This window comes from Microtus oregoni, unplaced genomic scaffold (assembly GCF_018167655.1).
Source record: "Microtus oregoni isolate MIOR12 unplaced genomic scaffold, Mior012 000002F_ref0000024, whole genome shotgun sequence".
Classification (NCBI taxonomy): domain Eukaryota; kingdom Metazoa; phylum Chordata; class Mammalia; order Rodentia; family Cricetidae; genus Microtus; species Microtus oregoni.
This window is the reverse complement of record NW_024543061.1, coordinates 33,388,287-33,406,068: the sequence shown is the minus strand read 5'-3', so window position 1 is coordinate 33,406,068 and position 17,782 is coordinate 33,388,287. Positions and strand designations below refer to the sequence as shown.

Sequence of the window (17,782 nt, the reverse complement as noted above, 5' to 3'; positions counted from 1 at the left end):
AGTGGAGACTTTAAGGGAGAGCCACTGACCACCTCTAACGCAGACTGATAACCATGTGTACCTAAGTAAAGCTTAGGGAGTTGTTCTTATTCATGAAGACGTACAGTGTTCCACTTACTTCCTCTTTGACTTTAGGCGACCAATCAGCTGGCAATACCCAGTAACTTTCAGTGTTCTCTTCTGTATTCTCTCATGGTGTTAGAAAGGAAACAGGAGAGGGGAAAAGAAAAAGACACAGAGAGGAAGGGACACTTCTGGGGAGGTGGGGGCGTGGGTCCTGTGAAACAGGCTGAGAGGGAAGATGCACGCGTGGTCTAAGGTCCACAGGGGACTCTGTGCATGAACTGTCTGACCGTGTGATCTGTGGGGACTACAGAGTTCAGCAGCTGACAAGCCATTGTCATCACAGCCCTTGCAGGACCCTTAGCAGCTCTCAGACCCCTCATCTTCAGCTTACCCACTGCGCATGTTTTTCCAGAAGTTTGCCAGAACTCTCCATGGATGTTTCTTTTAACTTTTCTTTGAAACTTTTCATACAACATACTTTGGTCATACTTTTCCCCTCCTACGATTTTTCCCAGATCCTCTCCACCTCCCTCCCCACCCAATTTGATGTTTATTCCCAGCCCCTCCCTCTCCAAAAGACGCACGGGAGAAACAAACAAAAACAAGAATCAAAACACTATAACAGATAAAATCAATATGACAAAAAATAATAAAACAATTCTACAAAGAAGTTTCTAGTGATGAAGTCCTAAAATACTGCCTTGCAAGTGTCAAGTGATCGAATTTTAGGACTTGCGCAAACATTGTATAAATCTGCTAAATATAGTCACAGGAAAAATTTAGTCTTGCCGGGCAGTGGTGGTGCATGCCTTTAATCCCAGCACTCAGGAGGCAGAGGTAGACGGATCTCCATGAGTTCAAGGCCAGCCTGGTCTACAGATTGAGTTCCAGGACAGGTGCCAAAGCTATACAGAGAAACTCTATCTTGAAAAACAGTATTTTATTTAAACTGGGATGAAGAATCTCCCAGTAGATGTAACCTCCCTGAAAGTAGTTAAACTGCCCTTCTGGTTCTTTGGCCTCTCCTATTCTCGTCTTCTCAGTAGTGGGATTTGAACAGTCCCTCTACCATTGAACCACATCCCCAATCTCTTCCTTCTATTTTGTATTTTCATGGCAGGGTTTTACTGAGTTATCAGACTTGGCCTTAAACTCACTCTTTAGGCAAACCTTGAACTTGACATCTTCCAGCCTCAGCCTCTGAAGTATTTGGGGCCATGGGGCTATTTCACCAGACTTGGCCGTTGACCTTTCCATCCGGACAATAAATGACTGACAGATAATGCTTAGTGAGCCGGAAAGTATTTGTTAACTAAACATTTCATCTCATACTATACATTTTAAAATAGCAAGAGTGGAAATGAGAAGGAGATTATAAGAGCTAACGAAAGCAGAGCAACTTGAGGGGTCAGTCTCTATTCAGATGGTGTCACTAAATGACAGGGACCGTGAGAAGCTCCAACACCTCCTGCAGCTGTCTGAGCAGACCTGAGTCTCTGGAAGACCACAAGACTCATAATGGAGTCCCAGCTAACTGGAGACCCTCTGGTTTGGCACCAAAGCCCAGGGCACTGCCTGCTCTCTGCCCTTTGTCTGCAGACACACTGCCTGGACATACTGTCCCCTTTCCCACCCCATACACCCTCACATAACGTGGGTTTCTTGCCTCTCAGACTCATTGGACAGTAACTCGATATGACCTTAGCTGATTGGGTAACATATCCATATGTGCCATTGAACGGACACATTGAAGCAGATCAGCACCTCCATGCAGTCTGCTTCCCAGGGAATCCCCCCACCCCCCCGGTTCCCCACCGAGCCACCAATGAGAGGGAGAAAAACCACAGAGCAACTTGTGTGACTGGAGTCATAGTACCTGTTAAGGAGTGATCCAGCTATTTTCCTAAATTTCTTCAAATACTGTGGCTTAGCAGTTAAGAATGCTTACTGTTCCTACAGAGGACCCATGTTCAGTTCCCAGCACTGAAGCACAATTAATAAAAACTCAGAGGAATTGGGGTTCAACCTGAAGACCTGAAAAGCAAAGCAGCCAGTCACTGACTCTTACCTCGATCTCAGATCCAAAATGGCGATCCTGCCTCCAGGAATCTCAGAATGAGACTGAGAGCTGTCTCCTGTTTTTTAATCCTTTCCAGGGCTGGGAATAAAGGCATGCACCACCCGGTTTCTATGGCAAACTAGTGTAGTTACTGGGATTAAAGGTGTCTGTTATCATTGCCTGATCTGTAAGACTGACCAGTGGGGGCTTTTTACTCTCAGATCTTCAGGCAAGCTTTATTTATTAAAATACAGTTGAAATGCCGCTACACAACACCCATGTCAAGCAGCTCACAACTGCCTGTAACCAGGGCTCCAGGGAATCTGACCTCCTCTTCTGACCTCTGCATGTACCTGCACGCACACTGTGTACAGAAACTGATACATGTATACCTAAAGGAAAAAAATAAATTTTTAAATTTTTTTCTTCGAATGCTAACTTAGGGTCTGGAGAGAGAAATTAGAGGCAAAAACACTGTTTTCTCTTCTAGTCCACTTAGGTTCTATTCCCTAAACCGATGTCATGGCTCACAATTATCTATACCTCTGGTTCAGGGGGATCAGATACCTTCCTCTGGCCTCTGTGGGCACTGGGTGCAACTTGGTGCACAGACATTCATGTAGGCAAAGCATTCATGCACATAAAATGAAAAAAAAATAAAGCTAACAAAAATTTCTGTCTTCAAATAGAAACATTTTTGTCTCATTCTCTTGAAGCAGGATGTTGGCAGTTATCCTAAACATCCTTAACCTAGGATCCACAACTTCAGCCATTAATCTTTGGAGAAAACACACCTGCTTGGGAAGCTTCTGTCCTTCTCCAGGTCCTCTTGAGGCCTCGTCATTGTTTTCTCTCACTACACATGTCTATCTGGAGCTGTTGATCAGATAGCAAGACAAAATGAGGTTTGAACACAGAATGCATTTACTCAACAATATAAGGCAGCCACACTTTCCTCCAGGGTTTTAAACAGAGTCTTAGATGCTGGAGAGGAAGCAATGGACAAGGAGTCAGCTTCACAGTCAAACATAAATTTCTTTAAAGCCACACAGGCCAAGAGTTTATTCATTCTGTGAGGTTTGTGTTTTTGGTTTTTGTTTTTGTTTGTTTTTTTGTTTGTTTGTTTGTTTTTTAGTCACTGTTGTAATATGTATGTGTGTGCACCTGTACGTATGAGTAAACATGTTGTACAGCATGTCCAGAAGTCAAACTTAGATGGCTTCCTTTAATCATCTGTTTTTTGAGACAGCCTCTCTTCATTGAACTGGAGCTAACCAATTGGCTAGACTGGGTGGCCAGTGAGTGGTGTAGATGCTCCTGTCCCTGCCTCCCAGTGCTGAGAGAAGAGAAATGTATAGCCATGCCCAGGTTTGTACATGAGTACTGGAGATCCAACCTCAAGATCTTATACATGTGCAGTTAGCAATTTACCTACAGAGTCTGCTCCTAAGCCCCAGTGTTGATCTTTTTCTTAGATTTATTCTTTATTTTATGTGTGGGTGTTTTATCTGCATACTTATCTGTATACCACTTGTATGCACCACCCACAGAGGCCAGAAGAGGGCACTGGATCTCCTAGAACTGGATTTGTAAGTGGTTGTGAGATGCCAGAGGGTTCTGAGAGCTGAAGCTGGGCCTGCTGCAAGATCAACAAGCGCTCTTAACCACCGAGGCATCTCTCCAGCCCCCAGAATTGATGTTTCAATGGAAGCAGACTTTGCTGCAGGTGTGACCTCAACATTTAGGAAATTTAGCAGCATCCTTGGTCTCCACCCACTGAATGCCCCCACTAGCCCCTCCCCTAGCTGTGGGAGTTTAAACGTGTCTGTAAACATTGTGAGATATCCTGGGGTCACTGGCATTCCAGCGTAGAAGCGTGGACTAGACACTCTAGAAAAGTGTGGTGCTGGCTAGTGAGGATAGTGAAGGTAAGTTCCCTCTTAGCATGTCCCCTGAGCAAAGACTAGAAGTAAGGCTGTGTCCTATGGAGGAAAGGCCCTGAGGTGGTAGTGAAAATGGCATCCTGAAGAGAATTCCTGGGCCTGGGGAGTCCAGTAGGGGTTGAGAGAAAGGTTACAGAGCTACGGAGCACTGTGGCCTTGGATCTGCAGGGAGAGGAGGTACCTGCCTAGTGTTTATGCAGACAGCATGGCTCTTCCACTGAATAGAAATCAAGGACAGAGGCTCAAAGGTGAGAGTAGAGTCCAAAAGCAGCTGTAGCTGCAGCTCAGAGGAGCCAAGCTAGTCTGGGAGGGGCAGCAGGTCAGGAGGGAGGAAATGCCCTGAACACATGTTCTCTGTCTTCAGAACCTATGTGTCAGGATTTGTTGCTGAACTGTAACACTGGCACAAGCAATCAATGAGATCTCTCGTTGCAAATATCTCAAATGAGCTTTTACTTCTAAATTTGACTCCAATTCTGCAGGAATCTGAGCATGATGGAGATGTTTGGGGACTGCACCGCTGTTTCCCCGCTTGTGTTCTGAGCAAACCAATTAAAGTTATAATGTGCATCTCCAGGGGAGAAGAGACAAGCAGAGGTGGTGGGTTTCTCCTCAGACACCGCTTTACAACACTTTCTCCTACTGCTTGGCTGATGAAGTTTTGGCAAATTGGAGCAAAATAAGCTGTTGGGCCCCCAGAAGCAGTTTGTCCCCGTAGCTATAGTAGAACCCAATTGTTCTCTAAGTCCCCATCAGAGACCCAGTGCACACTTCCCATGAATCCTGCTACATATCCCCAACTCTAGCCTCATCTTCCCCATCTCTGTCCAGCCTGCCTGTTATAGGACTCTGGGGGTTACAGATCTCATCTCCCCAGGTCACGGGTGAGCCAAGACTCTGTGCTCTGTTCTCAGAGAATGGGAGGCAAGAGCCCTGTGCTGTGGTAGGTCCCAGGTGAGGATGAGCTTTCCCCAACCTTTCAGAGTGCTGGCTCACATCGGCCCTTCAGGGATTATGATTTAGAACTTTCTGTCTGTGCCTGGCAGAGTCATTCTCGCTTTCTTCTTAAGCCTGACCATCTCCCTATAGAGTGTAAATTATTTGATCAGACTTACAGGCTCCTTTTTCTAAGTCAGAGGGATGCAAATGGACATGGTGGTCAGTAAAGGAGTCAGATGATTCTGATGTATGCTAGTGTTGAAAAACTTCCGCTGTCTCGGGAAGGTTTTATATATTAATAGGCACCATAAATAAGGAAGGTATTTTTCTCATTGGCAAAAGAAATTCAGACAGGCAATTTAAGGGTCAATGTTGTCAATTTATTAGTTTTATTATCATTATCATCATCAGTTATGTTTTTGTTTTGTTTTTGATATACTGTGCCCCTCTATGTAGTCCTGACTGTCCTGGAGCTCACTATGTAGACCAGGCTGCCTCGAACTCACAGAGGTCTGTTTGTCTCTGCCTCCTGAGTGCTGGGATGAAAGACATGTACCACCTTGCCAGACTAGTATTGTCATTCTTAAGGCATGATTTTTAAAGATGCTGGCTCCTAACTTTCTGTACTATTCTTAGGCCACAAGTTCCATTCTTAATTTGATTTCATTGTACAATGTGGCCGCTGGAACTCCAGCCATTCTGTTTATTTATCTTTCATGCAGAATACAAGATAAAAGAGGCAAGTGACATCCTGGAAAGAGCTCAGAGAAGCCACGCCCATGCGTGCTGTTAGCTAGAGTATAGTCAAATGGGCGTGTGTACTTCCTAGGGGAGGAGTGCACAGAAATACTGTTCTTAGGCAGGTACATTGATATGCCCAGTAAAATAGTTGAAGAAGGGGCAAAGGGACAAATGTGACCGCTCTGACTGCCGCCACATCCTGGCGTCATCAAGCTGTGGCGGTGTGGGGGACGCTTAGTGTGGGGAACATTTGTACCCTCCGCAGCTCACTTTGAATTTATTGGAAAGCCCTGCATTGCTCTGTTATGAAGAACACCAGAAGAAAACATATTCTTCATCTCCATAGACAACCATACAAACATAATGAGAATGCGCTACACGAAGGACTTTTGATCCTCTTTTCCATCCGTCTGCAAATCTCTTTTGAATCCCCAAAGAGCAGAATCGGGGGATGAGGAAGCAACGTTCACAAGCAATGCTGTGTCTGAGAGAGTGTGTGTGTGTATGTATGTGTGTGTGTGTATGTATGTGTGTGTGTGTGTGTGTGTGTGTGTGTGCAGGTCCGCATGCACCTGTGTGCGTGTCCTTGAAGATACTAGAGGGCAACCTTGAGTGTCTTTTTTTCAGGTTCTATCTACTTTGTTTTTTAACACAAGATCTCCTAGTTTTACCTGGAATTTGCCATTTTGGCAGACTGATAGGTCAGTGAGCCCCAGAGCTCATCCTGCCTCAGACTCCCCCATCCTAGGATTACCAACATTCACTGCAATGCCCAGCTCTTCTGTGAGTCCTGGGGTCAGATGCAGGCCCTAATACCCAGCTCTTCTGTGAGTCCTGGGGTCAGATGCAGGCCCTAATGCCCAGCTCTTCTGTGAGTCCTGGGGTCAGATGCAGGCCCTAATGCCCAGCTCTTCTGTGAGTCCTGGGGTCAGATGCAGGCCCTAATGCCCAGCTCTTCTGTGAGTCCTGGGGTCAGATGCAGGCCCTAATGCCCAGCTCTTCTGTGAGTCCTGGGGTCAGATGCAGGCCCTAATGCCCAGCTCTTCTGTGAGTCCTGGGGTCAGATGCAGGCCCTCGCACTTGCACCATCACAAGCGCTTGCCTCTTCAAGCTGTCTCGCCAGCCCGGACTTTTCTTTGTAATGGCATGCTCTGGTGGGCATGAAACTCCCACCTCCTGGTGCTTGAAGAGCTCCTAGAAAACAACACATCCAAGCACTTCAGCCCCAAGAACCACTCAGTAAATAAAGAGGTCGCGGATCCCTTTCTTCCAATAGACGGTGAAGCACAGATGCACGCGCCTTGCTTTTGTTGGGTTCCTGCTGGAAGCAGATCTGAATATAAAAGTGTTCTCACCTTACATCATGAGTGTTCTGCCTTTAGAGTTCTCACCACAGCCTTTGAGTCTCTCTGCCGTACTCCCAGCAGGAGGAGGAGACTCCTAAAAAGCTAGGCGGGGTTAAACAAATTCTTCCTTCTTTACAAGTTTCTGGATTTCCTGGAGGAAATCGGAAGTCTGTGGTGGTTGTTGAGAGCAAGCAGTAGGGTAGCTGTAAGACGGTCAGAGCGTGGACAGTGGGCCAACAGGACACTCTGAGCGGTTACAGGTGCACATTGCAGGGCCCGTGCCTGCCAAATTAGAAGTCAGCGTTTTCCCAAGCCTTCCTGGTGATCCCAGCGCAAGCTCCAGACTCTGATCTGCTGCCCAAAACCAAATGTTTCACGGCAGCCATGGAGGCTGCAGCCATGCTGCTTCTGATGCAGCTGCTCCTGACAGCAGCACTCTGAACAGTGCACGCTTTTCTCCCAAATGCAGTCCTTGACTCCAGCTTCCATCTCCACTCGGGCAGAAATGCCGTCAGATCTGCAGTTCCACCAGACAAGCCCCGCCTTCATAACTGGGCGAGGCCTTGCTTTGTAGAATGAGTTTACACATGGGGTACAGTTCTTACCAACCCATCCGACACTGCCAGAAGCTGTTGCCAAGTTGCCTAGACTGGGAGTGACATCTTAAATACAAGTTTCCGGCTGCTTAATTTTCTAAGCCAGTTTGTGATGCTTCCATTGCTTTTGTGCAGGGACAGTGAACCCAGTATGACTTCACCCAGAGCAGAATCACAGGGCACTCTTACCTGGGAACACCTAAGTAGAGCAAAGCTTCTAGCACATTCAGCAGGCTCACTTTTAAAGAACAACAGAATTAGCACCACTATCGGCATGCCAATTGATTAACAGCTTGGTAACAATCATTATTGATAAAAATCTATTAGGTTTGCTTATTTACTTATAAAATGAACAAGTGAACATGTTTGGGCTAAATTAAGCCATGTGTGGGTTTTCAAGAGGTAATGCCAAGTTGAATTTTTGTAGTGTTGAAAAATGGATGCCACAGTTTCTCGTTTCCATTGGTTTGGTTGGTGTTTGTTTGGAAGCTTTCCTGGGATTTTATGGCAGGGGACACTAGGAGAGAAGTCATGAAGGCTCCATTGACTGGGGACTCATAAGAACTGTCCCTTCCCCTAGCTGATAGCTTTGCCCCTGTCCTCATTAGAACTTCTGGCAGCCAAACCTCAAGAGACGGAGGTAGTGACTTGGTTATATGACTTAGTTATTGCTTATCATATTGGTGATTGTAGTTGACATGAGTTGATGTTTTGGGAACAGTCAACTTAATACTGTATTAAGTTCTCCGTCAATTGTTGGTGACCCTGGATAAAAGTATTTTAATAGATTCTATACATGAGGACTTATAGAGGTTGCTGGTAGAAAGGATGAATTTCAGTGGTGGTCATGGGATGTGAATTTTAGCAGGTGGTGGTGTTTGTCCAAAAAAGAAAGAGCTGTGTTACCAGAAAGCCATCCCTGCCTCTGTTGACTTGAGAATGCTGTCTTTAGGATGGCCCTCAGCTCTCTGTTACGGTTTGCATCTGAAATATCCCTGCAAGGCCATATGCATTTGGCACTAATGTTATGCCAAGTGGTAGAATCCTGAGGAGGTCGAGCCTAGTGGAAGGAAGTGATGTTAGTGTGGGCATACCCGGAAAAAGGATATTGGAGCCCAGCCCCTTCCCTCTGTTTCACTTCCTGGCAGCCGTTACGTGAATAGTTTGCTGTACCACACATCTTTGCCACATTCTTAGCCTTGCCACAGCCCAGAGTGACAGGACCAAGAAACTATGAGCTGAATGCCTGGAACCATCCGCTAACTCTGTCCTCTTTTCACATTATTGGTCTCGGATGCTTTTGTCCCAACTACAGGAAGCTAATGTACCACCAAGGCAAGTGTTTGCCCCTAAATGTCTCCTGAGTTCTTGGTCACTGCTGGCCCTACCTTCACTCAGTTCTGTAGTGAACCTTGGAGTTCCTTTGTTCTCCGGTCTTCAGCTGTGTGGAGCTCCTTGCCTCCCATCTGTCAGTGTAGACCCAGCTCAGGATGGGTATGGGTACCCAGGACCCTTCTCTGGGGGGGAATTATAACTGAGAAAAGCTAGTTGGTCTGGGACAGACGACTGAACTGAAGCAGTGCTGGAGGGAACCTTCAGGAACCTTCAGCTCTAAGGAGGCTCTGCAGGGAGAAGAGAATAGAGCAGAGGCAGGAGGATTCTGTGATGAGAGAGATGAGAAGCTAATGAGAAATCATTATGCTTTTCTAATAGTCTGGCATTTTTATCCTTAGAAATCAAATTCATTTTAATAGTACAACATTCCTACCTACATTGCAATGTACTACATCACAACCTATTTCTCTTGTTTAGGCTAAGAGAGGTGGCTCCCAGATTTGGTCTCCCTCTCTACACCACCAGTGTTGCTACAGTTCCTAACAAGAGAAAAAGGCCATTGTATTAGTCAGGGTTCTCAAAGTGAGCAGAACTGAGAGAATGAATAGTGTGTGTGTGTGTGTGTGTGTGTGTGTGTGTGTGTGTGTGTGTAGAGGGGGATTTATTAGAATTATAGACCATGGTCCAAATAGTCCAACCATGGCTGTTCATGATAGAAGACCAAGGATCCAGTAGACCCTTGATCAGCCCATGAGACTGGATGTCTCAGCAGTCCCAGTCTGAACCTGGTGCTGGAGTTCTAGGGCATTCTTAGTGAGCTGCTGGTTTTCAGTTCCCATTAGAATCCCAAAGAAGTAGGTTCTAATGCCAGCCCAGCAAGGAAAGCCTCAGCAACAGAGTGGATGGACTTGTCAGTGAGGGCAAGCAGGCAAAAAAGCTTTAGGATAGATCTTCCCACCCCAAATGATCCAGTCAGAAGACCTCTCAGAGGCCTGCCCTGCTGCTTGGGTTTTAGTTTATTTCAAATGTAGTCAAGTTGAAAACCACGATCAACCATCATGGCTATGAAACATCTCGAGTCTTCCATCTTGATTAGGTCAGGCTGGGTGGTTCATCATCATGCATTTATGCTATATGTGTCTGCTCTGATTTAGTCCTCATGATCTTATGATGAGTCTGAACACTTACGTAGCTTGCTTGGGAACCTTACAGAAGGGAAATGACAGAGCCACAGCCAAAGGGTCATGCCTTTCTGCCATGGCTGTAGAGGGTACAGAGAGGATTCCACCCTGGGTGAGTGTGGGCAGCATCACCGCAGGCTTGGTTCAATGTACCACTAAAGAAGGGCGCTCAGGATGAGTGCCGTGAAGATAATGAGCAGTGATTGGCAGGAGGATCGGGCAAGCTCCCATTGTCTATCTTATCAAACGCGGCAGGCCTTCATCTCATGTTAGTGATTTCTGCTTGTTTCACAATTACGAAAATATTGAGAATGACTAGAGAGAAGCTGCCTTTTCCTCTTCGTTTTCGCATCTCTCTTCTTTTTCTCTTCTATGATTGTTGAGACGGGGTTTTACTATATAGCTGAGGTTAGCCTCAGGCTCACAATCATCCTGCCTCAGCCTCACAAGTTCTCGCAATTATGACTAAGAAGACCTCTTCAAGCAGTGTTGTGACATGGGGGCAAAGCTCAAGTGCCGACCTACAGAGACTGGGTCCTTTGCTTTATACCTGGCCGCTGTCCAGTGAGACGTACGGTACAGGGACTCTCAGAAGGCATTCCCAGAACAGTGTGGTAGTCAGAGGCCAGAGAGCCAGCTACGCATCTCAAGCTGGTCTGTGATATGAGGGGCCACTTCTCAGGAGTGCTAGCCTTCTGTGACCTACCTACAAAACTCATAGCCATTCCTTCTACCCAGCACATGGCCCCCTGACAAACACCTCGAAGGAAGGATTACACCAACCCAGACTTTCTCCCAAAAGCCAGCTAGTCTGAAGTCTGTGGTTGCCTTCGGAACTAGATTCAAAGGGTGATGGGCATGCCATGGTGAATGGGTCCCATTATTTTAAAATTAAGGATGGCTTTCACATTTCTCAAAGCCTTGTCACCCGCTTGTCCCTCTAATACTCATAACTTGGTTTCTAGAAATCAAAGTGAGCAAGACTTTTACAGCTCTTCACCCAGCATTCCCGGAATATTTGTTCATACTCACTACTCCTAAGGCAAAGGATTTAGAGGGAGCATGTGGAGGACGATATGGAGTGTGAGATTATGATGGTATTAAAGGCCCAGTCTCCATCCCCAGCTCAGTGAATAAGGGTCTTGTTTCATGAGTGCTGCTTATACTGCTCTGTGGGAGATCTTGGAAGCATCTTCTATGGTGTCTGAGCCTATGAGGATTTTTTTGCCTCTTCTATAAAATACCATCCTGTCTGTCTGTCTATTTGTTATTATTAATATCCTGTCTGTCTGTCTTTTATGTATCTTTTTATATTATATGTTCCTGTTTCTGTAGTTTGTACACATATGTGCGTATGGAGACCAGAGCTGAACATGGGTATCTTTTTTCAGTCACAGTCCACCTTATTATATTTGAAGCCAGGGTCTCTCACTGGACCTGGAACTTGCTAATTGCTAGGCTAGCTGGCCAATGAGATCCAGATATCTACCTACCTCTCTACCTCTACTCTGGGTCATAGACGCTTGTTACCTTACCAGCTTTTTACGCTGATGCAGGGGATGCAAACTCAGGTCTGCATGCATGCGTGGTGGGTGCTTTACTGACTGGGCCATCCTCCAAGCCCTTCCTGTCAGCTTTTACTTCTGTTGCCTGGTGAGTCACTTCTTCTGTCTTTGTTGGTCTAAAGGTGTCTGTGTGCCACTTCTGTAGTAAGGACTGGCTGGGTCTTTGTCTCTGTCCATGAGCAAAGAAATGCCTCAGAACCAAGGATCAGGGAGTCAGACTGTCTCCTAGGATGTCAGAAACTACACCCATAAAGACTCATCAACATGACTGCCCACTACCCTCAGGGACACCTGTAAGCACTGATACACATATGCTCACAGGAGCACACATACATACACATAAATATATAAAAATAAATATTTCAGTTAAAATATAATTACACCATTTTCTTCCTTCCCATTTCATATATGTATACACACACACACACACACACACACACACACACACACACATATTCTTTTAAATCTACAAAATACTAGAAACTTACTGCTTCTGGGAGAAAAAAAAAGGAAAAAACCCACTTAAACTAGGCCTGTTATGTTCCTCCTCCAATACCCTAGATGTCCATAGCCTTAGTAGAATGTCTTCCTTCTCTTCTTAGGCAAATGTTGGGTACTTTCACCAGTGTTTAAAAGCAAGTGAACCTCAGAAACTGCTGGGTTATACCAGTTAAATAGAGCAGCATTGCAGGATATGCAAAGGTCCTTGCGCTGTTGCTGCTGTTGAGTTACACGCTCTGCAGCCGGCGTTGAGTCTCTGTTCAGTGTACTTCAGTGCTTCCTGCACTGCACATGGCTCAAGACCTGGAGGGCTTTTGACGTAGGTGAAGGCTGAGACACCTAGGAACCTACAGAGTGCCAGGGAAAGGCTTGAGAACAGTATTTAGGCAGGCACCGACACATCCCTTGGCTAGAGAGGTGCCTCCCATGGGACAGCGGCACAGAAAATGGTAGAGCAACGCTGCGGGGGAATCGGCTGGGAAAGCCTTGCCCTCTGGCTTCACCTGTGCCTTTGCCGAATTCTCCTGTGACAGGGAATTCCTTTGGCTTTTCCTTTCCCCTGCCAGAGAAGGATAGCCCCCAAGTGAGGTGCTCTTCTGTGTATGCCTCAGAAAGGACAGCAGTTGACTGTCCCCAGGGGTGGCAGGAGCAATGGAAACAGCCAGTGTCCCTCGGTGAGCCTTTCTCAGGGTGGTGAGGAGTGGTGACATGGTCACAGGTGCTCTGTGTGTTCTGTCCCTCAGGTGCACCAGTACTATAGCTGCCTTCCAGAAGAGAAAGTCCCGTACGTCAACAGTCCTGGAGAGAAACTGCGAATCAAGCAGCTATTGCACCAGCTGCCGCCCCATGACAATGAGGTAAGGTGTTTGGCGGGGGCTTCTGCTGGACTGACCCTTTTCCTAATCATGGTGATAAGTAAGATTGCTGCCAAAAAGCCATCTGGCCATTGATATGAAATTTTAGCTTCTTTAATTAGAATGTACAGAAACTGGCTGATAATTTGGGTGACCACTCCTTATCCCACCCCTCACCCCCCCCCCCCCAAAGAAAAGCAGTCTCACCCTGGACAGGGTTAGACTCCAAGCCTGGCGTGACTGAGTAGTGCAGAAGCAGGGAGTGCTGTTTGAAAGCCCTGGCCAGTGTTTTCTGACTGGAATGTGTCCTGCCAGTTGCTTGTGGGAGTTGGGAGGATGACTAAGGACTGCTTCAGGACTGGAAGGAACGCTGTGAGTCTCTCAGACTTTGAGGATTGTTTCCTAAGCAGTGAATGTAAAGGTTCTCCGTGTCGAGGGCAGCCAAAGTTCCGGGTCTAGACTGGCAGCTCTCACCAGGACGTTTGTCAAGCCAGAGTCCACCTTGTCAGAGTCAGCCATCTGTATTTTGAGAGTAGTGTGAACGTGGACATTCCTTTTGTCTAGTTCCAGAAACGGAGCTCTGGAAGCAAGCGTTTATTTATTTGATTCTGAGTTTGGGTTTTTGAGAGCGGCTTTCACTTTATCCAGGATAACTTGGAACCCTCTCAGCAGCTTGTGAACTCTTTCTCTCGCTCCTCCTCTTCCCGGGTGCTGGGCTACAGAGGCCCTCCCGTGCCTGGCCATCGTTACTTATTATTGAAATCACATTGATCCTAAAGAAGAAATCTGAAAGGAAGCTTCTAAATGATCGTGTGGGAGGAGATTAGGTTTCTAAGCTGGAAATTAATTTGTAGGTATCTGGTTTCAAAAATCAAGAATCCTATAGGTTTTTACTATTTAGCTCTCTATTTAAAACAAAAGCATAATATTTAAATTGAAAGGAAAGAATTACCCCTGCAGAGAGCTGGACGCTAGTTCCTACCAACTCATCCAATACATGAGCTGAGTCTCAGGTGACATGTTTAGATAAAAGGGAATATTTTTTTTTACATTTTTATGAGGTGTGTGTGTGTATGTGTAACACTCACATACCACATCATGTATGTGGAGGGCAGAGAACAACTTATGGGAATTGGTTTTCTCCTTCCACCATGTGGGTTTTGAGGATCAAACTCAAGCTGAGAAGATCATATTTTGCAGCAAGCATCTCTGCCTCCTGAGCAATGTCTTGCTGGCCTGGAAGGAGGCAATTGGCACTGCGAATGCAGATATTAGTCCAGCCCTTGTCTAGCATGTGCAAAGCCCTGGGTTTAATCCTCAGCACTGCAAAACTAAATACATGAATCTGAAGAAGTGAGACAGCGTCCCAAAACCTGAAGCAGCTCCCTAGAAAGCGGCGTCTCTCTCTCCTACTGCCTATTTCAGAGTTCATAAAACAAACACAAAAGCTGACTCCTTTAAAGATGAAAGTAAACACTGTAACCGGATGCCTGGATAACGAATCTGGAGGTGAAAACGCAAGTTTTTACAAGCAGAAGGGGTGTGCCTGTTTTTAAAAGCATGCCCATAAAATGTCATCGCAACCATGTTTTGTGGGCTGTTAGGTTTCTAGAACGTTCCCCTGAAGACTTTTTTGAGGGAGGGAATTGATCTGCCCTCGTAGTGGTTCGTTCCGCTTATGGGTAACTGAGCTTTCATTAGACACCATTTGGATTATGACTCCATGTGGGTAAGACGTGGTACATGAGAGCCAGTGGCCACGATCTGCTCATCTGGCATGGGGACATGGCCTCTCCTGAAGGCAGAGGCTGACTCTAAGGCAAATGCTTGATCATCCTTCTCTTTTCATTTGGACAGCACAAATTTGAATAGACTTAGTTGCTCTGACTTTCAAATTAACACACAGCAGTCCTAGTTGAGAGCTTTGCTTGTTATTTTCTTAATGAAAAATTGTCTGCACAGTGTAGTCAACATATCTGTAGTCTGATATCTGAATTACTCCAGAAAAAAAATCATGAGACGCATGGGACCACCTTTCCCAAAGGAAGGTATAAGTATGGCTTGGGTGGGGTGCGAGCATGGTAATAAATGAAATTGAATGTGTGATGAGAGCCTGGTTCCTTTTACATTACATTTTCTCTTCGTGATGCAGTGATGGGACAAGGAAGAAGTCTCAGTCTGGTCCCAGCAGGTCTCCGAATATCACTACAGCCCATTCTGTTCTCCCACCGTCAGTAAGCCACATCCATTTTATCATCTCCTGGAGATGCAGTGGTCAGCTGGGATCTAACAGTGTGGTTTTGTTCTGTTTGAGAGTTACCTTCCCAGCTTTGCGACTGACTGACTTCTCTTTATGTAGTAATAACCTGTTTTCCTTTTAAGTAAATGCATCCAAGTTTCTTGAAGTGAGTCATATTTAAAAGTATCATTAATAAATAATAGTTCAGGATCATGGCACGATCACCAAGTGCAGAAACAATGGGACAGAGTGGCAGATCCCAGATGCAGGTGCCTTTGCTGTCCCTCCCTTAATTCTTCGACACTCTGCGTTATAAAAAGAAGGAAGTCTCTTTCTCATATTGTCAGATTAGAGTCCAGACAAATGCCTGCCTATTCTCATATCCCAGAGCAGGATGGAGAACAGATGATGTGTGTATCTGACAACCAGATCGGGGCCATTCTTTGGTGCAGGGCTCCTTCACATAGACACGGACACATGAAACCTTCAGCTCCTTACAGTTTGTAAGGAGAATGTTCCAGGAAATTGCCGTCTCTGAGCCACTCTTGGTGACTTCAGTGTGAGTGTGGGGAGAGTGTGAAGGACGAGGAGCAGTTCTCAAATATTTCTCCTTCCGGAGGCTTGGACTCCAGAGTTCACAGCCTGCAGACTTCCCTTTGCTTATCACCCGTCTTAAGTAGCTCCAAGCTGTGAGCCCTGCATGGGACAACAGTACTTCCCCTGGAGCGATGAAGCCTCCTCCATGCTGTCCTCTGTGTGTTCAGGTTCGATACTGCAACTCCCTGGATGAGGAAGAGAAGAGGGAGCTGAAGCTGTTCAGCAACCAGAGGAAACGTGAGAATTTGGGCCGAGGGAACGTCAGACCCTTCCCCGTTACCATGACAGGAGCCATTTGTGAACAGGTGAGGATAGTTTGGAGCCGGGAAGAAGTTCATTATCCAGTCGTTTTATCGAATACCTGGTATGTGCTCAGCCCTCTTTTAGGTCTCAAAGATACAGCAGTTAGCAAAAGACACAAAAGCTTTGTCTTTTTCACATAAATAACTATGCACCAGGGGAGGTCATACAATAATAAATTAAGTCAGTAAAATAAAAAAGCTGCTGCAGAAGGGGGCCAGGAAGGACTAGAAAGGTGTGATGACTGCAGTCTCAAGGGTCATAGAAGAGCAAAGGCATGCAGAGGTGTGCAGAAGAGACATGCAGATCTTGAACATGAGAAACAACTAGCATGGGGACCTTAAGGCAGGAGGGTAGCTCCTGTGGACAAGAGACAGTGGCCTGTGACTGGATCAGGGGGACTAAAGGGCTGGGATGTGCTGATCATGGCAGAGTTCATGGAGAGCCATGTAAAGAACTGGAAGGACCGGACAGGGTCATGCCTTTATCCTTTGATCTAGACCACAAGTCAGTCTCTCATCCAGGATCATCGCAACATGGATAACCTTTAAAGGATGGTGTGAGGGATGATACCTGAATTTTTCTGAGTTTGAGGGTTCTTTTTCAAAGTCTGAGAGACCCCATGTCATCTCCTCGGCACCTCATTGAGTTGAAGGATCTGGAGTTACCTTCTGCCTGCTCTGCTGTAGCAATGCTTAGGGTGTGGTAGAGGAGATTGCTAAAGCAGGACAGGTATATCACCTGCCTGGGACAACCTCACCCCATTCTTGCTTTCCAGGGAAGACCACCATGTCTTACCCTCAGAACATAGCTCTGTATTTTAATCCCAGCGGTAAGCATGAGTCGTCTGTGATTTCTGACTTGTATATCCTATGGTACTTTTCAATCAAGATTATACGAAGAGATGCTGTAGAGAGCTAAAACTCATGCCTAAAAAGCATAGGGAAGAGGGAGAAGCAATTTAAGAGTGAGTGGACTATATGTACCCTCTACCCTCCTGTTCAGTAGCCCAGGCCACTACCCCAGCCAAGCCCTCTCTCTGTGGCCTTTCCTGCCAGTGTTAATGTGGCTATGCCTTTGCATGAACTTTGGGATATGTAGGAAATGGTTAGGCCTTTTCCCCATGCTTTATAAGTTGACTTGTTGACTGCAGATCTCACCCCCCCCCCCCCCCCCGTAAACTACCATGAGGTAGGATGTCTGTCTGTATGCTGTCTATGTCTTATTACCATTAGTTAATAAAGAAGCTGATTTTGGCCAATTCTCAGGCAGAATAGAGCCAGGTGGAAAACTCATATAGAGATAAAGGGAGGAAAATGTCAGAGTCAGGGAGATGCCATGTAGCTGCCAAAGGAGAAAGATGTCAAAACATTACTGATAAGCCACAGCCACATGGTGATAACAAATTAGTAAAAATGGGTTAATTTAATTAAGTTGTGAGAGCTAGTTAATAATAGCCTGAGCTAATAGTCCAAACAGTTTGTAATTAAAATAAGTTTCTGTGTGATTACTCGGAACTG

At 46.0% G+C, this 17,782-nt stretch overlaps 1 protein-coding gene across 4 annotated transcripts in view; it reads left to right on the top strand.

Moving 5' to 3' along the window:
* The window catches only part of Prickle2 (prickle planar cell polarity protein 2), a 350,803-nt gene that overhangs the window by 285,791 nt on the left and 47,230 nt on the right, over positions 1-17,782 (top strand). For all 4 annotated transcript variants that reach the window (XM_041632600.1, XM_041632591.1, XM_041632608.1 and 1 more), the window contains 2 exons: positions 13,016-13,129; positions 16,130-16,267. In XM_041632600.1, the coding sequence (XP_041488534.1) occupies positions 13,016-13,129; positions 16,130-16,267 (252 nt within the window). The remainder of the gene's footprint in view (positions 1-13,015; positions 13,130-16,129; positions 16,268-17,782) is intronic.